This window comes from Uranotaenia lowii, unplaced genomic scaffold, assembly GCF_029784155.1.
Source record: "Uranotaenia lowii strain MFRU-FL unplaced genomic scaffold, ASM2978415v1 HiC_scaffold_92, whole genome shotgun sequence".
Lineage (NCBI taxonomy): Eukaryota > Metazoa > Arthropoda > Insecta > Diptera > Culicidae > Uranotaenia > Uranotaenia lowii.
The window spans coordinates 18247-46178 of NW_026598889.1; the positions used below are offsets into that span (position 1 = coordinate 18247).

General features: G+C 39.3%; 1 protein-coding gene across 1 annotated transcript in view; it reads right to left on the minus strand.

Annotated features, from left to right (window-relative positions):
• LOC129760973 (methylcytosine dioxygenase TET-like) overlaps nucleotides 1–27932 on the minus strand; it is a 43527-nt gene that overhangs the window by 14934 nt on the left and 661 nt on the right. Inside the window, exon 2 of the mRNA XM_055758657.1 lies at nucleotides 15864–16280. Coding sequence (XP_055614632.1) covers nucleotides 15864–16280 — 417 coding nt within the window. The remainder of the gene's footprint in view (nucleotides 1–15863; nucleotides 16281–27932) is intronic.

Consider the following 27932-nt stretch of genomic DNA (forward strand, 5'->3'; position numbering starts at 1 on the left):
TATCCGATTTGAACTGACTCCAGACGACAGTTTATACGATCTTTGCTCTGCGATTCGCAACACCACTGTAACCGACTTAAGTTATTATTTCTGATACGATTTCATGGTTGCTGGGTGTGCAAAAATCTCAATCCACTGTTACTATTTACAACAAATTTCAATTCGTTTTAATTTATTTTAATTCTTTCGTTGTATTTTGTTTAAGTAGAAGTCTCAAACCACATACATTCATTTTTAACAAGGAGCCTCAAACAACGTTCATTTTTTTTTCAATGAGAAGAAGTTCCAATCCGCTGTCATTTGTTTGAATAAATAAGCATCCACTGCAACTATTTTCAAATAGTAAAATCCCATTACATATTTGTGTATTCCGTTTATCCATCAACAGTAAATTGACTATTCTGAAATCTCTAAATGCAAACGTCAGTTTTAGTTAGCAGTAGTCTCAATTCACTGAGCTATTTAGAACGAGCAGAAAACTCAATCCATATTTATATACAGTGTCGGACAATAGAATAGGACCGCTCTAATGCAAAATATTCAAATCACCTTTGAACTGCCAATTCAAATAGAATAATATGCGACACCTAGCGGCAAGCACATATTGTAGTATACCAACTTTGTATACTGCACGTTTGTTGCAATCAAAGCAACCCGTTTGTTCTACTCGACCAGAAAGCTGTCAGAGGGTGAACAAAGTCGCGTCATAAAATAAGACCAGTTCATCGGTTCGGCTGTTCCGGCATTTTCAGCGCTCTAGAGTTGAAGAAAAGGTGTTGTTTTCGGTGTTGTTTGTCCATTTTCGTGTCCTGGTAAGTATTTCCCATACAATTAATCATGTAAATCATGAAAACAAACAAAAAAAAAGATATTCCTTCCTCCTACTCTGTTTTCAGCGAAAAAGCGATGGGTCAGGCACAGCACTGCACGGAGGTCCAGCGAGCGATCATCCAGAATCTGTACAAGGCTGTCAAAATCCAACGCGAGATTGCCGACTACATAGGAAGGTCGAAAACTTTCGTTTTCAACGCGCTTCACAGCACCGGCAAACGGGAACTGACCGGCCGCCCCCGCAAAACGACGCCGAAGGACGATTCGGCAATCAAGCGGGCCTCGCAAAAGGACCCTTTCAAAGCGTCCAAGCAGATCAGAGACGAGCTGAACTTATCTGTGAGTTCCCGGACGGTTCAGCGACGGTTGGCGGAGAAGGGACTAGGAGGAAAAAGTCCCCGGAAGGTGCCGATGCCTGCCGAAGCACTTGTAGGCGCGGCTGAAGTATGTGAAGGACCTTTTCGATTGGGTCGGTCCGGAAAAAGAGAAACTATGGAGAAATGTGCTGTGGTCGGATGAGACCAAAGTGAACCTCATCGACTCGGACGGAAAGAGTTGGGCCCATCGCCCACTCGGCTGTGCGAATATGCCCCAGCATACAAATAAAACATTCAAACATGGAGGAGGTAGCATCATGGTGTGGGGGTGCTTTTCTTGGTACGGGGTGGGTCCCTTGTACTGGATCGACGGGATTATGGACCAGCATCTCTACGCCCAGATACTTCGGAAAGTAATGCTGCCACACGTCGAGTGGGAGATGCCCCTAAAGTGGCAGTTCCAGCAGGACAACGACCCCAAACATACCGCTAAAATGGTTAAAAAGTGGTTCCAGGATAATAAGATAGACGTTATGGAGTCCCCTGATCTCAATCCCATAGAGAACCTATGGGAAATAGTTAAACGTAAGGTGTACACCGAAAAATAAAAAAACAAGCAACAGCTGTGGGAGAGAATCCAGGCGGTGTGGTACGCTATCCCGGTGAGAACGTGCCAAAAGCTGGTGGAGTCGATGCCGAACCGGGTGCGAGAAGTGATGCGTAATAAGGGTTATACCACCAAGTATTAACCCTGCAAATCGATCACGGTATGAATTTCCTTTTTTTAAATTTTTTTAACCATGAATTCTTAAGCGGTCCTATTTTATGTCGCGTTATTTTAGTCAGTAAGTATGCTTAAAACGCATTTTTAAATAGAGGACAATTGTTTTAACTACGGATGATTTTAATTTCTTCGAAGAATGGAATTAACAATTTGTAAATGGTGTGATGCACTTAAATGGAATTTTTTTTCTCAAAGTTTTGTCACTTTCTGATTTGGATTGAGCTGTGGTTCTATTCTATTGTCCGACGCTGTAGCTCAATTTATTGCTAATTAGTATATTAATTATGTAGAAGTCTTAATCCGAAAACATATTATTGAGCTAGCAGAAATCTCAATCCACTGATACGGGTTTTTAGATGCAGAAGTCTCAATCACAATTTATCTGGAAAAAGAATGATGAAGGATGGGGTAGGTATAAATCTTTTTACAACTAAAACTAGTCGTAATTACTAACATATCTACCGAAGAGACTGTGATGATCTTCAAACGACCTAAGACAAAAAATAAATTTTGGAGGATTAAAAAGAGTTATCTCCGGGTTGAAGGTAATCTAAAATAACTGGAAACAGCCTCATGTGAAAGTCAAAATAGGATCAAGTATGTAAAGAGTATTGTAACTGTAGACAGTGATTCAATTCTCAGAGTTCATTAGAAACTTTTTTTTTCAAAAGTACGAATGTGGCACAAGAAAATTGACATGTTCACGAGGGGCGATTCATAAGGTGATTCCATGACGGCAAAGAGTGATACCGATTTTGTTCTTGTCATTTCTGGTGAATTGACTACTTTCGAAATATTCCACCTTCAAAGCTTACAGCAGTGCTTACAGAACCAGAACCCCGGTTCTAGGCTTTCAATGAGCCCAATTAGAAAGCGACCATCGCATATCGTTTTGAATTTCCACAACCACGTTTAATTGCTTTACATATACACGCGGATTCATAATTAGCAAACAACTCACGCAAATATTCCTAAATAGCTGCCCTGCTTGATAGGATGCATGTGTAGCCATTTGGGACTGATTTGTTTCAACCAAACAGAACTGAAGTGGGGGGGAGGGCGCTCACAATCAATTAGTGCCGCAGAATGCCCCCCTTCCTTTACCCATGCATGTGTGTTTGATTTCTGATTACTTATGCTAGTTAGTTTGTCGGGTTGTGTAGAACAAATGGTGTTGTGTGTTAAACAACAATCAACCGACAAATGAATTCCGAAAGCAAACACGTACATATTCATCGGAATCGTGAATCGGAATCGGGGAGGTGTGGTCAGTCAGCCAGCGAGAACCTAGGCCAATTTCTACTAGCTAACTGGCTAAGCTGGAGGAGGCTCGCCGCTTGCGTTTCATTCATAAAAACTAAGCTACGCTTGTGAGTTGCGTTTACGCGCAACCCCAGAGAAGCCGCGGCGCGCCATCGAGCGGTGCGTGACGCTCGACGAAGAAGCCGGCCGGCAACGTGCCGTTCGCTGAGTTTATGATGAATCCTACTGGACAACCCGACAACGTGTTAACTGCTGTCTGGAAGTCCATTGATGTTGAACACCCCGCGGGGACTCAACTGCAGATGGGCTTGCTTACGCCTGAACTGGACTCACCGAAGGTGTGTACACTTAGGTTTACACGTTGGGTCATTAGCATGGGGCGCTTCGTTTTAAGTTCTTATTAATACGCGCTCACGTGCGCATTAATTATTAAGTTTCAATTAACCCTCCTGTCTGGACCAGGGCAAATGTTCTATTCCGACTTTACACCAATTGGTCACTGATTCAACTGGCTCTCGGGGGTAAGGATTGTTGTGGAGTCACGTTTGCAAATGGCAAAGCTTGTGCCCTATCTTGCTTCACTCTGCGTGAAAGAATGAAGTAGCAATGGTTCAGGTGAATAATTGAAAAACAAACATTTACTGACAATTACCTTTAAAATTAGAGAATTTACAAGAAACATCAAAGGCCTCGAATTGAAGACTCAAAATTCAGTCTTCGAACCACTCCCTTCTACAATCCACTTTTGATTTTTTGTATTTTTTTTCGCGATAGGACCAGATCGATGTTTCCCTAGATGCCCTTTCCCTTAGCTTGTGTTTGAACGTAATTTTCCGCAGGTAAACATCAATTTGCCGATGCGGCGGCGTACTGAAATTAATTAAGATGGTAAATATTTTCTCTTCCTCCATGGTTGTCTCGGAAATACTCCAGGGCAATGACATAGGAGCAAGAAAAACCACAAGGTAAGACGTAAAGCTGTAAGGCGGTAAATGTGAGAAATTGATACGATTTTGCAAGTTTCGTGTGAACTTGTCGAAGGTTGTTGCTTTTTTGGTACTTACAGCTGAGTAATGATAAATAAACTTCAGGATTTTTCCCCGGTAGCAATCGCGAACAGTCAAAATTCATTGATTGGATGTCATTCAGAAAGACGCTGAACCCAGGTTTTTACCTTATGGTACCTCTGGCTGCTTCTTGATAAAAAAATGTTGTTTCGCTTCTTTCAAGGAAAGTCTGAAAACTGAAGTCTAAATAACAAAAAAAAAAAATCCCTAGTTCGTCGTTCTTTCATCAAAACTAAATAGAGGGATGTTCACCTACGATTTATGACTCCTCAAACTGTTTGATTATAATTTCTAGTGCAAACAAACTTGCTTCCATCAGTGAGAAAAGATAACAACAACGAGTACTTCTCAAGTCACTTTTTTTTCATCTCAACCTCTGCAAGTACACGCTTGGCATCGAAAAGTGTAGGTACCGATATCAGAGCTCGCACAACATCTGCGCTAAAATATGTTTCGTCAAAAACTAACGAGGAAGCTGCTGCTCCAATTTGCCTGAAACGAAACTTTCGTTCAATATTCATCATTTTTTCGTTAGAGTAGGTACTTTTATTAGAAGGAGAAACACAAAAAAAGATGAGTCAAAGTTCCTAACCCCCGGGAAACAAAGCCGGAGCGTTTTTCTTTCGGGCTTAATTTCATAAATAAACAAAATTTTGGGTCCCCTACTCCCGTCGTTTAACAGCAGCATCTCTGTACTTGTTTTTTTTCGCGTAAATTGGAAGATGAGATTCGTTCGGTAAAACAACAACGTGGGAAAAGGCTAAAAAAATAATGCTTTTGATGGATCGTTTCTGTGCTCTTTCGTCTTGATTTTTTGCTACAGACCTTCAAAGGAATTTCAAAAATATTCGTGGGTATATAAATATTTTAAATTAAAAAAAAAATGTTTTGAAAAAACCTTCAATCAACTCAAAACAGTGGAGGCAAGTGGAAAATATATCGCTATGAAGTGCTGTGAAGATTTCCATTAGAGGGACTTAAAAGTGTTCCAATGAAACTCAGTGGAATTACTGAAAGAACTTACAAGAGTTCTGAAAAAAACTTTGAAGAATTCCTGCAGAGATTCAGCAGAGTTTCCTGAAAAGAATCTGAAGAGAGTTCCTGAAGGGATTTTGGTGAATTCCTGAAGAGATTCAGATAAGTTCCTTAGGTGAATTAGAGGAGGGACTCACAAGAGTTCCTCAAGTGACTTAGAAGAGTTCCTGAAGGGACTCATGAGACTTCCTGAAGGAGCTCAAAAGAGTTCGTAATGAGACTCAGAAAGTTCCTGATGGGACTCAGAAGAGTTCCAAATGGAACTAAAAAGAATTCTTGAAGAAACTATAAAATGTTTCTGAAGGGTTAAAAATCAGTCCCTGAAGCGACTAAAAGGACTTCCAGAAAGGACTCAGAAGACGGTTTGAAGGTACTCAGAAGATTCCTTGAAGGGACTCAGAAGAGTTCCTTAAAAGACAAAGAAGAATTATTGAAGGGACACAGAAGGGTTTCTGATGAGACTCAGAATAATTTCTGGATGGACTCAGAAGAGTTCCTGAAGGGACTCAGAAGAATACCTGAAGGGACTCAGAAGAGTTCCTGAAGGGACTCAGAAGAGTTCCTTAAGGGACTTAGAACAGTTCCTGAAGGGACTCAGAAGAGTTCCTGAAGGGACTCAGAAGAGTTCCTGAAGGGACTCACGAGAGTTCCTGAAGGGACTCAGAAGAGTTCCTGAAGGGACTCAGAAGAGTACCTGAAGGGGACTCAGAAGAGTTCCTGAAGGGACTCAGAAGAGTACCTGAAGGGACTCAGAAGAGTTCCTGAAGGGACTCAGAAGAGTTCCTGAAGGGGCTCAGAAGAGTTCCTGAAGGGATTAGAAGATTTTTGAAGGATTCCAGAAGAGTTCCTGAAGTGACTGAAAAGAGTTCCTGAAGAGACTCAAAAGAGTTCCTGAAGAGACCCAGTAGAGTTCCCGAAAAAACTCAGAAGAGTTCCTGAAGAGACCCAGTAGAGTTCCTGAAGAGACTCAGAAGAGTTTCTGAAGGGACTCAGAAGAGTTCCGGTAGGGACTCAGAAGAGTTCCTGGAGGGACTGAGAAGAGTTCCTGAAGGGACTTAGAAGAGTTTCTGAAGGCACTCAGAAGAGTTCCAGAAGGGATTAGAAGATTTCCTGAAGGATCTCAGAAGAGTTCCTGAAGAGACTCAGAAGAGTTCCTGAAGAGACTCAGTAGAGTTCCTGAAGGGACTCAGAAGAGTTCCTGAAGGGACTCAGAAGAGTTCCTGAAGGGACTCAGAAGAGTTCCTGAAGGGACTCAGAAGAGTTCCTGAAGGGACTCAAAAGATTCCTGAAGGAACTCAGAAGAGTTCCTGAAGGGACTCAGAAGAGTTCCTGAAGGGACTCAGAAGAGTTCCTGAAGGGACTCAGAAGAGTTCCTGAAGGGACTCAGAAGAGTTCCTGAAGGGACTCAGAAGAGTTCCTGAAGGGACTCAGAAGAGTTCCTGAAGGGACTCAGAAGAGTTCTTGAAGGGACTCAGAAGAGTTCCTGAAGGGACTCAGAAGAGTTCCTGAAGGGACTCAGAAGAGTTCCTGAAGGGACTCAGAAGAGTTCCTGAAGGGACTCAGAAGAGTTCCTGAAGGGACTCAGAAGAGTTCCTGAAGGGACTCAGAAGAGTTCCTGAAGGGACTCAGAAGAGTTCCTGAAGGGACTCAGAAGAGTTCCTGAAGGAACTCAGGAGAGTTCCTGAAGGGACTCATAAGAGTTCCTGAAGGGACTCAGAAGAGTTCCTGAAGGGACTCAGAAGAGTTCTTGAAGGGACTCAGAAGAGTTCCTGAAGGGACTCAGAAGAGTTCCTGAAGGGACTCAGAAGAGTTCCTGAAGGGACTCAGAAGAGTTCCTGAAGGAATTACAAAGAGTTCCTGAATGGACCCCAGAAAGTTCCTCAAGAGACTCAAAGGAGATCCTGAAGTGACTTAAAAGAGTTTCTGAAGAGACTCAAGAGTTTCTGAAGATACTAAAGAGTTCCTGAAGGGACTCAAAAGATTTCCTTAAGGGACTCAAAAGAATTCCTGAAGGGAATCAAAAGAATTCCTGAAGGGACTTAAAAGAGTTCCTAAGGGGACTCAATAGAGTTCCTGAAGGGACTCAAAAGATTCCTGAAAGGACTCAAAAGGGTTCCTGAAGGGACGCAAAAGAGTTCCTGAAGGGACTCATAAGAGTTCCTGAAGGGACTCAGAAGAGTTCCTGAAGGGACTCAAAAGAGTTCCTGAAGTAACTCAAAAGAGTTCCTGAAGGGACTCAAAAGAGTTCCTGAAGGAACTCAAAAGAGTTCCTGAAGGGACTCAGAAGAGTTCCTGAAGGGACTCAAAAGAGTTCCTGAAGGGACTCAAAAGAGCTCCTGAAGGGACTCATAAGAGTTCTTGAAGGGACTCATAAGAGTTCTTGAAGGGACTCATAAGAGTTCTTGAAGGGACTCATAAGAGTTCTTGAAGGGACTCATAAGAGTTCTTGAAGGGACTCATAAGAGTTCCTGAAGGGACTCAAAAGAGTTACGGAAACGGCTCAGAAGAGTTTTTGAAGGGACTTAGAATTTGCAGGAGGTATTGTTTAAATGAAATAGTTTTTTTTAAATATTGGAAACCAAAAATCACTCGAATCAGCGAAGGTGAAATTCCGAAAAAAAATCCTCCAAAGATGTTACGAAAAACTTAAATCTTCCCTTAACTGATGTGAGTCGTGGCTTCCCCGAACGTTCTTTCGGTGTGTACTTTCAATTAAAACTTACAAGCTGTCGGGAGATGGAGACGAACTCTAAGGGTTGGGGAAAAAACTACAGAGAAAAACTTGAGCCAACAAAGCAAAGGGCAAGCAATCTAGTTTCCCCTTCTCATCCGGTGGGGAAGGGAAGGTTTTTCGATTAACGAAGTTAAGTTTTCTTTCTCGATTGGGAGCCACGAAAAACTGACGACACCGGCGACAACCTAAACCTAAACAAATGTGCCCTAGATTTTGAGTCAGCCTTTTATCATCAATGCAAATATTTGGTTTCCTCCGAGTGCGTGTGTGTGTGTGGGTTTGTGTGTTTGGATTAATGGCCAGGCCGAAGATAAATAACTAGTTGTTAGGTGTGTTCAAACCTATAGTTGATAGTTCCGTGGAAAATTTTCTGGTTTATTAGACAACTGTTTGAAGACAAACAAGTTTTGTTGGTAAGTTTTGATTTTTCGCTGTACCATATGGTAGGAAATGTTGATTTTAAACTCAAAATGAGATTCGGGGCAAATGTTTTTTTTTTTCATTATTTCCTCCGAGAAGCGAAACTATAAAATTGACAGAAGAAAAAAAAATCATCGCACTAACGAAAAATCTCAATTTATAATGAAAATTTATTCGTTGAAGAAAAGAAGAAAAAACACCGAGGATAAAAGGATAAAATAGCCTGATGGCGCTTATAGTGCTCTCGTCGTCGTCGTCGGTGTGTTTTCGCTTTTTCGTTTTCGTCATCATCAGCGTCTTCGCCTGGCCTGGCGCTCTCTTGGCTCGCTGTTGCAGGACGATGAAGAATTTATATAAATTGCTTATTATGTCGACAATATAATCATAAATCATAATAAGAAAAAGGCAAAACATGGTACCTTACTCTGCTCTGGGTCTGGTGGCTGCTTGCTTGCTTGCGTTCAAAATTGCTGCTTGCTGATGCTATTCCTCACCGCGTTTATATACACATGCAGCAGCAGCAACGTACATATTTTGGTCTTGGGACCACTCTGCTGCTGCCTCACTACCACCACCATCTTTGAGCGAGGACTCAGCCCAGTAGCGCCACCATTCGGGAGGAATCTCTAAGCAAAACCGCCTGATGTTTGCGAACCCCCCTAGCAGAAGAAGAAGCAAAGCAGTGGAAAACGAACGAGAACACGGAACACGGAATGTGTATGTAGATTTCTTCCACGGCGCACGTCAATTGCGCAATTTCGATCGAGACATTATACCCACCACCCTCACCCTTCGGAATAACCATCTCAAATTCCACCCCGGCCTTCTTCGGCGTTTGGGGTGGTGGATTGGGCGATACACACCACCATTAGTAGGAGGCAGAAGCAGAAGTGCACATGATGATAGCAGCAGATTCAGGCAGGGGGAGAAGTTTTCTTCTCATTGCCCTCACATACACACTCATCGCGTCTTCCCCGACTACACGTATTGACCGGCAACCCTCGTCCTGGTCCTATCGACTCAAGGCAAGGCTCTCTCACACATCCCTGAGGGATTGCGGGAAGAATCCGTGGCCGGAGGTGGAGTACCGGAAGGTGGAAAGGGGGCACTATTAATTTTACCGCGTCCCCTTCTTCAGGGTTCTTCCCAACTTCCTCCTCCGGAGCCTCTGATGGTGGCACTCTAGGTACACACTATCTTTGCCCGTCAACCAACGTCAGGACCAACGACGTCGTCGTTTGCCTTATGTACATATGGGTTCAGGGGGATCCTTCTTCGATAGCAGCCAGCTATATATCTAGGCACTTTCAAGCTGAGCTGCTGCTGGTTCTGCTGCACACACTCCACTACACACATATAAGCTTTTCATTACTTACCTCCGCAGCGTGTGCACAATATTTCAGGTACCCTCAACCGTCCGCCCACCTAACTAACCCTCAAAAAGATCCGGAGAATTGTCGTCTACGTCGTCGTCCCCCGGTATATAATTCATTATTATTTCACTTGTCCCCTCGCCGTACTATACTCTACTATACTACACACACACCCTACCCCACACATTCCAATTCACCCGAAAAATTAATCTACATTCCGCTCGACCTGTTCGAAAATATACACCCCCAAAAAAATCACGGAACGTTGGCTCACAGGAGCAGGAAGCGAAGTGAACAAAAAAAAAAAATCACCGCTTCCAAACATCCCAAACGCCCCTGCCTGACATCAATCTCATTCTTCTAAAAATTCGCAATCTACATGCCAGTGCCCAGAAGAAGCAAACGAAACAAAAACACCAACAACAACCGTCACCGTCAAGAATCTTTTTCAGTATTTTTTCTTTTTGCTTGTTCGCGTTGTTTCGCTTTTGCAAAAACAACCCCTACCGGCTATATCTTTTTCATCATCGTCATCTCGCGTGTGCTTTAAACGTAACGAAACCAACAAAAAAAAAAAGGCAAACGCACAAATATCCAATCTCATATGCCACAAGCTGGCGCGCGTTCACGGTGCCGTTGCCGGTGCTTCATCAACGACAAACGACGCCAAAGACAACTACTGCCGCTAAATTGGAACCAAAAAAAAAACGGAAACAATTCCCGAAATGCCGACACGTGTTTTTACGTTATGTTGATTTAAGTTGGTAGGGCTTCTGGTTCTTTTTTTATTTATCATTAGACTCCTGAAAAGTGCGATAAACATACCTTGCAATTTACTCGTGTAAGAACAGAGTTAGTTTGCTTGTCTAGTAATTTAAGAGAGACTAAATTTTTACATGGCAACCGTCAAAAAATTTAGCATATTTAAAAAAATTCAATTTAGCACTACAACTGTTTTTAAACTTTCGAATTTTCTTGAGAAGGAGTATTCAGGATTTTGAGTCCCTCAAAATGTTTTTTCTAACATTTTCTTCCAGGACGTTTTTATAACCCTCCCTTTCTAAGTAATTTACCAAAACATTGAGGTTTCGTCCGGATTTGACATCTTACCACCATAACAGATTTGCCCAATTCTTTTTCGATTAACGTGGCTATCGTCAAAAAAATAGACATCAATTCGAACCATCTCCAACTGTTAATGGAATTTTTAGTTTTTGAATTTTTAAAAACTTGGCAAAATCCAGGGATTTGATTTCAAAATTTTCAACCCGAAATTCGGGAAATATCTGGGCAAATTTGGTCAGATCCCAGCAATTATTCAACAAAAAGCAAGGAAAACAACACTTGAAACAGTCATCGAAACGCATCAGCAGAGTTTAAGCCATACATTGGGCTTCCAAAAAAGGCTCATAATTATTTTGACACAATTTGTTTAAAAATTTTGATTTTGAACGCAAATTTCAAAAATTCTAATAACTCAATTTAAGTTTTTTGTTTGAATTTGTCAATAAAGTGAATACATCTGGGGAAAATTCGGGTATTTCCAACGATACCGGACCGGATCTTTCTCAAATTTTGTATCGAATATCCGGGCAATCTTGTAAGCTTATTGTACCTCCTAAACTGTAATTCTGAGTGATGTATCTATCTCTTTTGTGATTTTTTTTTTATAGCAGACAAGCTGACCCGGTGTGTTTTGCTATCCCTTCCATGGAAAAAAAATGAAGTTCGTCAAAATTATTAGAATTAGAATATAATTCTTTTTAACTTAAATTCCAACATTATTCAAAAGCGAACTATTTTTCATGGCATGGGCTTCTTGTTTGTCTTGAGTCTCAACGTAACTTAAAGGTTGAAGTAGCCACCCTTTAGAAAAAAATAGGAGGGATCTTCAAAATCCCTTTAAATAAAAAAAAAATGCCCATTTTTGAAGAGGACTATTAATATTCAAATTTGTACATAATCAGAAAATGTGCCAAATTTAATTAAAACACTTAGACATTGGTTTTGTTGAGAATATGTATATTACATTTATTGAATATGAGAGTCTCCAATCTCCAAAAAAATGGGAAGCGTCTATCAAAATCTTCTTATTTTGTGAAAACGTATTTGTTAATTCAGTAAGTCATCTCATTTTGTTCAAATGTTACGTTTATCTATTTTTAACGAAAATCCTTCGAGGATTGTTCAAATTTTGTAATTTTTTTATTAATTTAGTATGAAAGCCTCCCTTTTTTTTTTATTCGGAGGAATTTGGAAGTATTATAAAAACCATCCCCGGTCTTGAAAACGGCTGCCCACCAAATTTCACGTTGATCGACTCAGAAGTGTCCGAAAATTTTTCGAATTGTGTTATATTTTTTAAATTAAGTATGAGAACTCCCACCTCTTTTAAGTCGGAATGGTGTGAAAGCATTTTAGAAACCATATCCTACCCTGAAAAAAAATTGTACATAATCAGAAAACGTGCCAAGTTTTCGATTCTTTAGGGAACTGACACACGGATAAAGTTTCATTTCATCCAGCTTGGTCATTCGTCCTCTAAGTATTGTTTCAATTTTAAAAGTGATACTGTGGAAAAGTATAGGGTACTTCTTCAAGCAAAGCTTCATCAAGATTCATTTGAAATACCTTCTTTGCATTTTTTAAAAGATTTGACATCCTGTCAAGCCAGAATTTAGGACCTGGCGTGACAAAAATTCTCCCAAAACATCGAAATTCTACGAGTTGAAAACTTAAAGTCGCTGGTCAAAAACTGCATAGCAGCTATTTTTCTTCACCGAAAATTGTTAGCTTCAAAATAGTAGTAAAATTAATGAGGTCAAAAATTCGAACAAATCTCGGCAGAACGCAATTTGCCGAGATTGGAATCTGACGCGTGGCATCCAAGGTTGCCGAAGAAAATTGTGTGTTTTGACGAAAAAAATTTTAAACTTTCTGAAATTTTACCCAAAAATTCAGTGACGGTTTTCGGTGATGCTATTTTAATTGATTTTATTCAAAAGTCATGTCAAATTGCTTCTTTTTTACATTTTACTCACGAAAAATCAAATACATTGCCAATTTTATCATATTTTTCTAATTTGAAGATAACATTCTAAAATTTTTATTGACATTAAAAACTAAGTTTTGGAAACAAACGTCCAAAATTTTAAAACTCTGCATAGAACGTACTTCAGAGCAAGGATGGAGATGAGTAAGCTTTTCATAACTGTTTTATGAGGCTTTTGTTTGCTTGAGTTGTGCTTTTTAATTTAGACATCCTAACTTTCAATTCTTACGCAAGATTTTGAAATAAAACTCTTTTTTCGGTATTCAATCTGGAGACAGCTTAATCATAACTGTCACAAAAGTATCTCAATCTGATTCCTGCTGGATTTCAAAAATGTAATCCCTGGTTTTTAGTTTCTATCCTGTTTCTCAGCCTTTTGTGATTATTTTTTAGTTTTAACTCTAGGGAACCACGATTTGAGAAAGAATTAATTTTTTTTTGAAAGAGTTCAGTTAAACTAAACTTCATTATTGCAATCCGCCAAAATCCTCTATGTTCCTTTTTTTTAATGTCAAAATTTGTCATTTTTTAACCTTTATTTTTAAATTCTTCAAAACGGTTTCGTGAATTTTAGATTTAAGATAGGGTACAAAAATTGCAGTTCTTCAAAATTTGTCTGATAATAATCGATAAGAGGCATATTTTTGGTTGCTATCAGCGGAAACACAAAAAAAAATCACAAATCAAATAAACTAAATTAGGGTATGAAATTGGATGTGTTTAGATATTTTAACAAAGAAAAATTTGAAGAGAAAATTGTAGATAAACATTTATGGATTTAACGTCGTTATTTTTTCTGATTAGCCCAACTTTGTACTTAAGAAGTGTATTCCAAAAAATGAAACACTTTGTTTTGTGAATAACTTGTGAATGCATTGATAAAAATTGATGAAGTTTTTTATTTAAGCCGCATTGTAATGTCATGTTAACATGTGCAAACTTTTGTGACGTACTTTTAAGTGATTTTTGAGAAAGCGTCCCATTAAGAAGTTCATTGAATTTTATTTTTAGCGCCACGTGCGCCATCTATAGTGCTTACTATGAACTACCTTATTTCCAAATCCGGGGTTTTTTGATTGATTTATCTGTTTCCTCAACCTCCAAAATTATTCCAAAATCTAGATTATAATTGTTGGCTTTTTACGGTCTGAGATTTTAATCAAACAACTTTTTATTTGAAATATCCGACGTTTCGACCATTTTTTGTGGTCTTCGTCAAGGGAACTTACACAAGAGTTCACTAACAATGTTCAAAATTAATTATATTAAAATAAACTTCCAGTTCCAGAAGACCACAAAAAATGGTCCAAACGTCGGGTATTTCAAATAAAAAGTTCTTTGATTAAAATCTCAGACCGTCAAAGTCAAATATTATAATCTAAAAACATCTTCCCGGTCGAAAACATAAATCTAAGCTTAAATTGCTCAACAAATTTTGATTACTTTTACTGTTTCCTCAACCTTTAATGCTACTCAAAATTTTAATTAATTTTTTGCGCACGATTTGACCACCGTATTTTGATTATTTCGCCGGTGACAGTCTTTCTACCTTGTAGAAATAAAGACAGGCATATTCATTATTCAGCTATATGAAATAGTAAGATTTATTTCTTCTTTTTTATTACTTTCCTAATAGAAATTGTCAGATAGCGCTTGATAAAACCTCTACCTGCACTTGATTAATTCCTTACCTTAATAGATTCAGTCATAAACACTTTTATTCAAATTAAATATACCCAGCAAACATTATTGTAGTTTTATTCGGAAGAATGCAAGAGCGCGGAAGATTTCGTTCTCACAGCCTTCAAATCGTGGCTAGCGACAATATTTTCCAGTTCTCACATTGGTTAATATTACTCTATTTTCAGCTGATTTTTATTCAACTGGGTAAACTGGTGATTGCAGACAGAACATGACGATGATTCTCTCACTTGAAGCCCGTGCGGATTTTCAAATATGGCGGGTTTTCAATCATATCCGATTTAAACTGACTTTAGACGACGTTCTATACGATCTTTCCACTATGCAGTTGGAATTGCGATTCGCAACACCATTGTAACCGACTTAAGTTATCATTTCTGGTACGTTTCATGTTGGCTTGGTAGCTCACTGTTAGATTTAACTCATAGACTTCGGTCGGATAGTAAATTACCAACTGTTTTTGGGTCACTCATTGGAATTTTCCTAGATTTTTCTTGATCCTGCCCAAAATAAACGGTCAATTAGCTTCTGTATTGAACGCTTTCTCAAAAACCACTTGACAGATTGTTACCATATCCCGGATCGAAAAATCGGACCAAAATCGGTTGGATTTCGGTCCGTTCAGCCCGTGAATCGGTTAGAAATCTGACCAGAAATCCAACCGAATTCGGACGAATTCAGTGCTCTGGTGATACAACTTTCCTGACGACGATAAGTTTTTGCGAGTGAGCTGTCAAATCAACCAAAGGGTCAGGAAAATCTAACAGAATTCCAACAAAAACCGGACCGATTTAAACTGACAACTAAAATTTTGACAGTTATTGGTTCGGTTACGAATTCAATGCGATCCGGGATTTCGTCCATTACTAGACAACTACACTGAAAATTCTATCAATTTCTTTCTACGCATTCAAAAATAATTCACAAAACATAGAAGTTCATATTGAACCAAAAAGTTCGTTAGAAGTTCATTGGAAAGTCCGATAAATGAAATTGATTATGAAACTACACAAGTCGCTTAGAACGCACAAACATGTTCTATAATGCTTCTATGTACCATTCATGTCCGGTCAGAAGTAAAAATCAATTCAAAATCCGGTTCGTCGTATTTTTGTCCTAAAATTTTGGGAGAGTTTTCTTGTTATACACCGTTTAATACTGTATTTTTAAACTTTAAAATGTACAAGCAAAGTGATTAAAATCACAATGTTTGTCTGCATTTTGTCATCCCAGGGTTGCCAATACTTGAAAACAAATCCGAAGAACTCAAATTACAAGATACTCACCATTGGTTGCTGCGGCTGATCCTTCATGATTTCGGCTTTGATGACGCCGGTAGCTGTGATCTGCTGCGGAGCTTGCTGCTGCAAAACACCAGCGATTGGCTGTTGCTGTTGCTGCTGCTGCGGTTGCTGCGGTGCGGTGCCGAGCAGGGTACTGTTGATGACTCCGGTTTGTGCTCCGGCAACGGTCACCAACTGCTGTTGCTGCGGTTGTTGCTGTTGCTGTTGGCTTGACTGCACCACATTGGACGCAACACCAACACCGGTAGATGCTGTGTGGCCACTGGCCGCCCCGGTCGTGGTGGTGTTCGGGGATGGGTGTGGCAACGAGGCCGGTGCCGGACTTGCAGCCGACGGGTTCTGCTGCGGCAGATTCTTCGGGGTAGCACCGAGATTCAGCGATTTGCGGCCACGACCAGTCTGCGGAAGGTGAAAAAAACAGTGGGAAAATTAGCATATTTTGGTAAGAAAGTAAACTGGTAGAAAAAATGAAAGGAAAGCCGCCACCGCCGACACAATCGGAATGTGATGGAAATCCTCGAGAGAAAGGATTAACTGTTAAAAGTTTTTTCTCCTCCCTGAGTCTGTGTCGTTTTTTTTATTCGTCCGTTCGGCTGCTTGATTGGGAAACGACCTAGCACAAGTGGAATCTTTGCCGCCGTCGTCGTAAACCCGTTTTGCGTTCTGTGTTTACGTTACATTTGCCATCCGGTATGAAAAGAAAATTTCCTTCTTGGTGACGACCGACCCGACGACGTTGTCATCTCATCGTCCCGGCACTGAAGGTAGAGGAAGCTTCAGGGATGAATCATCTGGTTGGTCGTAACTTTTTTTTGTACTGACTCGTATATACAGACGTATATTTGTCAATTCCCAAGAGAGCGTATCATGAGAGTTGTTTACATTTCATTGTGGGGTTTTCAAGTATCATTAGGCATCTTGCGAGAGTTTTAACCCGAATTGAGGTTTACGAGTGCCTTAAAGTAGAAAGGTCCACTTTACACACTAAAAATTGTAGTTTCTATGACTCGATTTCCCTCAGTGTGTGCTTGGTTGTTCCACAATATTTATAAACAAAATTCAGTCAATATTTTCTAAAATCTGACATCATAAGCCTTCCAATGGGTTCAACTTTTTCCGTTCCAATAATCGGTTAATAACTTCTTTTGTCTCAGCGTATAATCGAGATTAAAGGAGGACAATCCATCGTCATTTCCCCGATCCCATCACATCACCCCCTGCCTCTTCTCGGGAAACAAAAAAGCCACCGGATCCGATGGGAACCGAAGCGCACGACGGAACACATCCATTGATACCATTTTTAATCAACCATTCCGAACTTTCATCAAAAGATTAAACGCTCCATTGTCCTCGGATGTAATTTAAAAATAGCAACAGCCAAGGCAAGGGAAAAAACGAGGCAAAGGGAGCAGACGAAAAAAATAAGCCCGAAACACACATAACCTAACTAAACACGCCGCCAACCATCGACGTCGCCGCAGCCGCCACACCTTCGTTTGATCGATACATTAAAGTGATGTTTAATTTTGTGGCCCAACCCAGCTTATAAAATGCTGCCGCTCTCCGCTTCGCGAAGGCTGGCTGCCTGACTGACACATAACCTAAAACCTAGCTACTTCACGTGTGAGTGTGTGCGGTAGTAGGCGGAAGCTACCGGTATGGGGGGAAAACTGTCAGCAAAATCTATGGCGGCTCGGGGGGCAACAACCTGTTCCGATGTTTCGAGGAATTGGCAGCAAAAGCAGCAGCTCTGCGGTTTTGGAAGATTACCTAACAAACCCAATAGCGAAGTGCCTCTCGAAGACGGCACAGAAGTTAGAACGGGGAAAACTGTGTCAAGCGAACCAATCTAATGCTATTATTGTTGATTGCCGGAAAGGTTGTTTTTGGGTGGAATCGGGAAACCCTTTTTAGCAGCGGTTATTATTAGAAGAACTGGAACGGCCGATTCGGGATGTTTTATGCCAATCACTTGGTTGACGCGAGCCTTTTGATTTTTGATGAAATGTCGCTGGCTTGATTTGGCTGGTATTAAAATTTTATTTTTGAGTTGAAAGTACACAAAACTTTTCATTTCAAAATTAAGATCTTTTATACATCGGTGGCGCCACCTCATAATGAAATATGAGACTAGAAGCTTTCAAGTATCGAAAAAATCAAATACGATCAAAGTAACCCTCGGTTGTATGTTTACATTTTCATTTTTCATTCACTGTGAGTTGAACTGTTTGTTTTACTCGATAATGGATAAAATTAATGTTTTTGAAAGTAGTTTTGATGATTATGGTAGTGATTGTATCGAATTTAATGCGAATGCAGAAGAAGAAAGTTTCTTGATGGACTCAACTCCTTCAAAATAGCTATAAAAGCTGGTAAGTTAGAAAATCTATCACCTTTTTCAAAAAAGATTTCATCAACAAACCGGAATGTATTTTGATGTTTTTTTTTTGTATTGAACCCTTCGAAATCAAATTGTGATACCATTAGTTCTGAAAAATGTTTTAAAAAGAGAACTAAGATGTCTTCTCCAACAATTTTACGAAAAAAAAATCAAATCTGAAGTCAAACTCCCGGCAAGTTAAAGAGATGGTGGCATCTCTTAAGTTTAACCTATTTGAACGAAAATCATTTTTCAGTCAGGCAAAACGTGTTTCACAAATGACAGGGAAAATTTCAGACCAAAATCAAAACCGTTTGTACCCACCTGAGGGAAGAAGAGCGACAGCAGAGGTCGGTAATGGGCCGCGCCGATAAATATGAAATGTCACGTCTCATAAAAGCTATCATAAATCGAAAGGAAATTAATGCCGCAAAGTGTTTCCAGTCCGGGGGCCCGGGAAAAGGAGATTTGCATAAGACATCATCATCATCATCGCTTCGTTTCCGAGATTCGTTCGAAGAAAAGAGAAGAGAGTTAATCGCGAGTTCCCTCGGTCTATCATCCATTTTCCACGCCTAATTGAACGGTTCGTTGTCGACTTTGTCGTCGTCGTCGTCGTAGTTGTTGTTGTTCTACCTTTATAGACACTACACTTACGACGGACCCATCAGCTTTCATCAGAGGATGACTGGACTCAAATTCAGGTAATAATAATCCCCAATGACTTAGCGAAAACTCACCGTGGTGGCCGTGTGTGTTATTGTCGAGCGCTGATAATTCACATGGTTCTCCCTTCCCCAAAAAAAAAGTAAATCAGCACACTGAACTGACTGTTGTTGGCCCGAACTTCTATTTGGCAGCTCCATTGGGGAGCACATATTTTTGGCGTCCTTTCCAAAAAAGGAAAAACCTATTAAAAGGCCAAAAAAGGCAGAACGCGGAAAACAAACAACTTAGCTCAGTTCAGCAATGAATGTTTATTTTTTATTTACACAACAACAAAGCTTCAACGCGGCCACCGTTTTGCCCCAACCTCATCAATTCGCCATTGTTATGGCAAAATGTCAGTCCTTAACCGTTTCACCCAAACCGCACTATGGCACATTTATTGGGGCAAGGAAAATACCTCAAAAATATTTATCATATAACATAACCTCGACTCGGCTCGTGACCCGTGCCGTACCATCGTTCGACCTTTTCAAGTAATGGCTGTCATTTGAAACGAAACGAAAAATAAACACCGACCGAGGAGAAGAATTTGAACGACGACGGTCAAGCAAATTTAGAAGATTTATAATCATCCCTTCTGCGACACTGATGAGTAGCGCGTTTTTTTTTCAGTTTGGCAGCCACATCGCTACCGTTTTGTTGCAGTTATATTATACACAAACACCGTAAATCACCGATGATATAAAGACGCCAGGGCAGATTTAGCTGCTGCATAACTGTCCTGCTCCTGTCCCCATCGCCAATTGTAACGCAACTCCCTAAGCTAAGTCCATTCAAACGGGCCAAAACCGGCTGCAGCAATAATAAACTGTTAAAGTCAGACCCAGTCACGGCCAAAGAAATGGAATCGGCACACTACTGGCCGGGAAAATTGATCACCAGCAGAATTAATGTTCCGTGAAAGTCAAATTTCGTCGTTCTTGCGCAGCGCCACCTCGCCGCCAGTTGCGGAACGTCTGTGCGTGACAGTGCCGATTTTTCGGTCGAGCCAATATGGCGACGATGCTTTGCCTCGGTAAGGTCCTCGTGATCAAAATTAGCAGTTAGTTGGTCCACTACTAAATATAGTAGATAACGGATGACTAATCATTATAATTAAAAGTTTTCTTAAGGGCCACTTTTTGTTTTTGTTCGATGCAACAGCAACAGCATTTATTATGCTTCGGTGCCAATGCACTTCAAATCGACGGCAGTGAGTGCCGGTCCAAACGAACGTGCACTTACCCCGGGAAAACGTCGACGTCGAGGACGGTAATGAATTGTTATTAATGCCATTAATTAGTGTAGCACCATTATTAGGCATCATCATGCACACACAAGTCTTCGTCGTTGTCGTAGTCGTCGGTCTTCATCGGCTCGGGGATGTGTCGCTCACTCACTCACTCAGCCCTTAATCGTTGTAGAGCGTTCCAACTGCATGTAATCGGTCCCGGAGACCCCCACGCGAAAGCGAACGAACGACTTTGTAACCTAGCCTCCTTATCCCAACCCCAGTCATTAAACACAATTTTGTAATCATAAATCTCCATTAAACTTTCCGTCGCGATTCTGTTTGCGGTTGTTGTTGTTGTTGTTGTTGTGGCTGTCTTTTTCTTTTACTAGCATTTTGTTGTTTACTTCAAGCCGATCGAAATGCAAATTTTTCAAGTCGAGTCTCGTGGGTCGACTTATTTTCTCCTATTTTTGTCTGCGAAAGTGCTTGTTTGAGTCACTTTCTGACTGCAGTCTTGTAGCTGTTTTTTTAATGATCAATTGCAGTTGATCTCTTTTTATGCAGGATCACTTTTTTAATCAGAACACTAGACCATTACATAAGGCTTGGGACAAAAGTTGTTCAAAAGTTCATACTCATGAAGATCGATACGGCGTTTGGAGACACTTTTTTTCGAATGAGGATCTTGCTAAACAAAAAAAACAGCTTCAGTATTCGGTTTAAATTATTTATTTAAAATTCGGCTAGAAGGTTTTTATGTAAATACTAGCTGACCCGGTGTGCTTTGCTACACATTCCAAAAATAAATGTAATTTGTAAAAATTCATTCAAATTTAGATTTTTGTTAGCACTTTTTTAAGCCAAATCATTATAGTTCAGATCCAACAACTTTGAAATGAGAGCTGCAGTTGGAGTTCCGAATTGCAATTAAAAGATGGCATATATTATTTACTGATACTTGATCTCTAAATTTGTTTTTCAAGATCGGAAATTTATACTTTTTTTTTAAAGCTTCATAATGACTTAAATAATGTCAAAATTTATGGATTTTCCACCTTTTTTTCTCAAAGTGGCAAGATACGAACTTCCATAAAAACATTTGTGGCATCTTTTTTTGAGTTATGCCAAATATCCGTACGCAAAAAAAACTCTCTTATAAAATATGGTCCCTTCTTTGAAAAGCTCTTTATCTTAAACTTACATGGGAGCTCCCCTTTCTTTTCCAATTTTGTCCCCCACTGCTTGAAGAAGGTAGGTTGATTTACCCGGCTCGAGTTTACATGAATTTCTAATTGAAAGAAAATGATTCGCATTGCACTTTATGGAGAAAAGCTATAGAAATTAAAAAAAAAAACGATGAAAAGGATTTTTAATAACCATTTTCAATCAGCTTTTTTCAGCATCCTCGCCCTTCGAAGCAGTTTGAATATCTATCCTTTTTGCGCCAAAAGTATTTTAAAAACTGTTTCGCCATATGCCAAACTCGTTAACCAAGATATTTCAGCTTGAAGTTTTCCCAAACAGCACTTATCATGGTATGAAAATTATCAATTTTATACAGTGCAAATTTCTGTTTTTCTAATAAATTTATTAAAGCAAAAAATACAAATATTTGAAAAAATATCAGTTGCATCACTGAATAAATTCTCAGCGCTTTTTAATTTCTTTTTGAAAGTCAAATATTCAAAAATGTTGGCAAAAACAATTTCTAAGTTAACATTTATCCTGTATATTGGGGCAAGTGTAAATGCAAAGTTTATATTCAGATGCGTCAGAGAAATTGCTTTAAAATGGATTAAATACGTACTTCTGTTTGCTTGTTTTATCAAGTTTCATTGATATATCTACAGTATTCCTGCAGTAAAAATTTATGTTTGTTACTCCACTTTTAACGCATGCTGTTCAAAGCAAATGACCTTCATTACAAAGACATTTAAAAAATTTTAATATCCGTTTTCGTTTCAACATTCAGAATACCCCTTCTCGTCTTTCCAACATATTGAATCATTTTGAAGATGAATTTCTTAAAAGTTCGACGTTTGCCATTGTCCCACCGTGTAAGTTGACAGGAGGGAATATATTTTTAGCATTTCAAGGGTATACTAAAAATTTCTCAAAAAAATTTTGCTTGCAGTTGAATATCAGTTCTAAACTCTCACTTTCCAAAAAAGAAGCGGATCAAAAGTCTCTTTTATGCAGCCATGTAACACAAAAACATTTTTCATGTTAAGTACGTACTTGAATTAATATGTAAGAAAAAAGTACGACGTTTTTTTCAGAATTTTTTAAAATAAAAAGTTTCCATTTTCATTTCTAAATTCGTTTCAGTAGTGTATTTGGGTCGAAGTAACAATTTTTAGAAGAAAACAAAAAATTTTATTTTTTTTTTGTAACAGAGAAAAGTTGAACGTTTGAACATGCTCTAGTGTTCTTTGAATAAAAATTCTTTGGGAAAATGAATTTCCTCACTTTTGGTCAATAAAAATCAGTTTATTTCACTGATACCTTTCACTTATGCACACGTCAGTCCTATCTTATCCAATTTAAAGAAAAGGCTTTTGATCAGTTCATGTGTCGGATCGGATTTTTTAATCTTCTTTAAATTTAAATGGCGCTTGATAAAACTTGTTCATGTTCAACAAAATGTCTCCGATCTATCTCTTTAGAAAATATTTTATTAATATTTCTGTTATCAATATGATTCAAAAATAACCTTGTTGGCAAAATGGGTTGAAAAATTGTATGTAAATTCTTTACTTTCTGTATTTTTTTTTGTCCGCAAAGTGTCATACAATTATTTCATTAGCATCAGAACTAAATTTATATTTTTTAGACAACAAATGCTACATTAACACGAACTATTTTTGCAAATCTTTAAATTGGTTTTGATTCGATTGATAAAATACCAATCCGTGTCATATCTAGCCGTCATTTATTTGCACGTGCTGTGTACAATTAAGCAAGAAAAAACACATCTAGGTTGCATATCGCCCCCACGTGCATAAAAAATATAGGTAGGTACGTGGTTGAGAAACAGGCGCCTGATTGTTAAATTTTTCCAGCAATCAATGAACAGTATGTTTTGGTTACTATCCACTTGCGACGACGTTTGCTTGACCATAGATACGAAAAACAAACCCCTCAAAGAAAATCTCTAAAAATGAATGCCATGCCTATTCAATTTCCGATTTTGGCAAAAAAAATTGTACCTATGTTTTTTCGATCGGCAAAATGTCAATTAGGGAATTGAGCTAGGAATCAAGTAGAAAAAAATCACATCGAGGCTTCATATCGCCACCACGTGCATTGAAAATATGCTTGGTTGAGAAATACGCGCCTAAATATTCCCACTGATCAGTATGCTATGCCATGGCTACTATCCTCTCGCGACGTTGGCTCGCGACCGACGCCTCGACCATAGAGACGAAAAACAAATCGCCCAAAGGAAAGAAATCTCGAGAAAATGGATGTCATGACTTTAATTTGTTTCGAAAAACTACAAATTTTGTATGGAAGCCCCCCTTTTCTTAAGTCGGAGAGGTTTGTAACTATTATAGAAACCATCCTCGGCCCCAAAAACCCTCAGATGCCAAGTTTTACGATGATCGGTTCAGTAGTTTCCGAGTCTATAGGGAACAGACAGACAGACAAACATTCATTTTTATATATATAGATGTACAGACCAAAATCAATACTCAAAAACCTGATACAATCAATCAAGCAATTAAGTTAACCATAAGCTACTGAACCTTGGTCCTTCGAGCCGGATTGATGTGTGAAAATTTTTTTTCGTGCAACCAAGAACGAGTGAGATAATAGAGTTCTGGTTTAAATTTTGTTTCTATTTGAGTGTTATGTTTATGTTTTGTTTGTGTTTGTGTTGTGTTTGTGTTTTGTTTGTGTTGTGTTTTGTTTGTATTTTGTCTGTGTTGTGTTTGTGTTGTGTTTGTGTGTTGTTTGTGTTTTGTTTGTATTTTGTCTGTGTTGCGTTTGTGTTGTGTTTGTGTTGCGTTTGTGTTGTGTTTGTGTTGTGTTTGTGTTGTTTTTGTGTTGTGTTTGTGTTGTGTTGTGTTGTGTTTGTGTAGTGTTGTGTTTGTGTTGTGTTTGTGTTGTGTTTGTGTTGTGTTTGTGTTGTGTTGTGTTTGTGTTGTGTTTGTGTTGTGTTTGTGTCGTGTTTGTGTTGTGTTGTGTTTGTGTTGTGTTGTGTTTGTGTTGTGTTTGTGTTGTGTTTGTGTTGTGTTTGTGTTGTGTTGTGTTTGTGTAGTGTTGTGTTTGTGTTGTGTTTGTGTTGTGTTTGTGTTGTGTTTGTGTTGTGTTTGTGTTGTGTTTGTGTTGTGTTGTGTTGTGTTTGTGTTTGTGTTTGTGTTGTGTTTGTGTTGTGTTTGTGTTGTGTTTGTGTTGTGTTTGTGTTGTGTTTGTGTTGTGTTTGTGTTGTGTTTGTGTTGTATTTGTGTTGTGTTGTGTTTGTGTTGAGTTTGTGTTGTGTTTGTGTTGTGTTTGTGTTGAGTTTGTGTTGTGTTTGTGTTGTGTTTGTGTTGTGTTTTTGTTGTGTTTGTGTTGTGTTTGTGTTGTGTTTGTGTTGTGTTTGTGTTGTGTTTGTGTTGTGTTTGTGTTGTGATTGTGTTGTGTATGTGTTGTGTTGTGTTTGTGTTGTGTTTGTGTTTGTGTTGTGTTTGTGTTGTGTTTGTGTTGTGTTTGTGTTGTGTTTGTGTTGTGTTTGTGTTGTGTTTGTGTTGTGTTTGTGTTGTGTTTGTGTTGTGTTTGTGTTGTGTTTGTGTTGTGTTTGTGTTGTGTTTGTGTTGTGTTTGTGTTGTGTTTGTGTTGTGTTTGTGTTGTGTTTGTGTTGTGTTTGTGTTGTGTTTGTGTTGTGTTTGTGTTGTGTTTGTGTTGTGTTTGTGTTGTGTTTGTGTTGTGTTTGTGTTGTGTTTGTGTTGTGTTTGTGTTGTGTTTGTGTTGTGTTTGTGTTGTGTTTGTGTTGTGTTTGTGTTGTGTTTGTGTTGTGTTTGTGTTGTGTTTGTGTTGTGTTTGTGTTGTGTTGTGTTTGTGTTGTGTTTGTGTTGTGTTTGTGTTGTGTTTGTGTTGTGTTTGTGTTGTGTTTGTGTTGTGTTTGTGTTGTGTTTGTGTTGTGTTTGTGTTGTGTTTGTGTTGTGTTTGTGTTGTGTTTGTGTTGTGTTTGTGTTGTGTTTGTGTTGTGTTTGTGTTGTGTTTGTGTTGTGTTTGTGTTGTGTTTGTGTTGTGTTTGTGTTGTGTTTGTGTTGTGTTTGTGTTGTGTTTGTGTTGTGTTTGTGTTGTGTTTGTGTTGTGTTTGTGTTGTGTTTGTGTTGTGTTTGTGTTGTGTTTGTGTTGTGTTTGTGTTGTGTTTGTGTTGTGTTTGTGTTGTGTTTGTGTTGTTTTTGTATTGTGTTTGTATTGTGTTTGTGTTGTGTTTGTGTTATGTTTGTGTTGTGTTTGTGTTGTGTTTGTGTTGTGTTTGTGTTGTGATTGTGTTGTGTTTGGATTGTGTTTGTGTTATGTTTCTGCTGTGTTTGTGTTTTAAACGGCAAATCACAAAAGTCGCCTAAAGTGAAACTTTTCAAGGGAAATAACTCGATTGCAACTTTAAGTTTAGAACCCAAACTGCAAAATCCCACCTAACACAATAACAAAAGTTTGTTTCGAAACATTTTCAGAGCTTCAAAGTGCCAACTTTCTGGACAGCAGACTGAAAAAGTCCGCAACGAAGAATGAACCAAATTTACGAATAAAAACAAACCAAAAGGAGCTCATCAGATGCTCGTCACCAGCAACCTCATCATCAAATTTACCCGGCAAAGAAAAAGGGCAACCCAAGATTCGAGGAAAAAAAAACCCAACTGGACGCAAGATTGTAAACTTCTGTCCGGCTTCTTCTGTTTGTGGGACCATCCCTGGATAGGGTTTCGGCAGCAGCATTCCTAAGGGTAGGATGGGTGGGTGAGTGAATGTTTCTTGCTGCTTGCTATACTTTCATTTCATTCATAAATTTTGACAAAGTTTTTCCACCGTTTGCTCGGCTCCCGGGATCTACTGAGTACTCTGAGACCGGTAAAAGGACCAACCGACAGAAATAACTGGACGAACCGGTCTTTTTACGAATTCGAAGTTTTTTTTCCAACATTTTTGGGATCCCATCTCTTCATCACAACATCATCATCAATCGGTAGTAGAAGCCAGCATCGTTTAGGGAACTTGTTGTCGTCGTCTTCATATCGGTTGGGGATTTTTTTTTTGTCCCGAATGCTCTTCTTCTCTGCCGGTGGGTTGAAGTTTTTCACGCACCGCGAATCGTGTAACCGGACCTGCTGCTGCTCCAAAGTCAGAGAAAGAGGGCAGCAGCAGGTGGGAATCGGCATAAACGAAAACGTAAAAATTCCTTAAATTTTTGCAATCGCGGGCGCGTTTCCTCAAGAAATTTCTTCGTCGTCGTCGTCGCCTGACTTGCGTAAAGTTGTACCTCGCGTAATCGGATCTCCCGCACCAGAAACCGGGCCACCTCAGAAAGTGGATGTAAGTGTGCTAGCAAGGGGAAGCTCATTAGCGAGCAATTTCTGCGAAGGCGGGTTGGACCGGTCGCTTTTTTGAGGTCGAATCGTTTTGGGATCGTACCTGTCGCCGCATTTTAACCGGCAGAAGTCAAGCCGGAGTCAGCACAGATGTCAGTTGACGACGATTGCTCTCGCTTTCATTGGGAATGACGATGACGACGACGACTTGGGAGGTTATCAGCAAGGTTTTTTTTGGGGGAGTCCGTCCATGCATGACGAGATTTTTTTTTCTTCAAAAAATGTTACGGAATTGTCTTTTCATTGAAGCTAATGGAAGTTTGCTCTAGGTTATGGACCAGTAACAAAGACTATATGCCCAATGATTGCCCAATGATTTCATATTTTAAGCTTCGCGGAATCTAAATCAGATCATAGACTAGTAGAAATGGCTATGTGCCCAATGATAAGTCGCATTTGGTCATATGTTGTTGTTGCTTGTATGGTTTGGAACTTTTCTAGATAGAGTTGTACAAAATATTGTTCTCGATTATGGATCAGTAACGAAGACTATATGCCCAATGCTTGGATAGAAAGTGATTTTTTTTAGTTGCTTGTTGAAGATGTAAGAATTCTTCATCTTTATTGTGAGAACTGCACGGAAGCTGCTCCAGATTTTAGACTAGTATCAAAAACTTTATCTCAATATTTTGGTGCTGATTGCATGTTTTCGACTTTTTCCTTTCTAGTTTGAACTGTGCAGAACATTGCCCTCGATTATGGATCCGTAACAAACACTGTATGCCCAATCCTACTATAAAACATGACTTATTTTGCTTGCTGCCTGCTTGTAGGAGTTGTAAGAATTGTTTTTTTTTCCTTATGGGACCCTATTATGGACCAGTAATAAAGAATATATGCCCAATATTGTATTCATGAACGACACTATTTAAGGTTGGTCTTTGGAGAATTTCTACCTCATAAAGGTCTCCACGTCTCCCACTAAAATTTTCAAGCACCTCCTTTCGAAAACAGAAGTTGAGCTGAGGCTGACGATTGAAAGTTTTTTTTCTCCTCCACAAGGGGAGAGGTGTATAAATTTCATCCTAATTGCTCGAATAGTCTCGTTCTCGTTGTGGCTGATGTTGAAGTTGGAAAAGTGCAATTTTCCTACCGAATATGTCTGCTGGCAGCTGATGGAAATCGTTCTCGCTTTCCCTTCACTCACT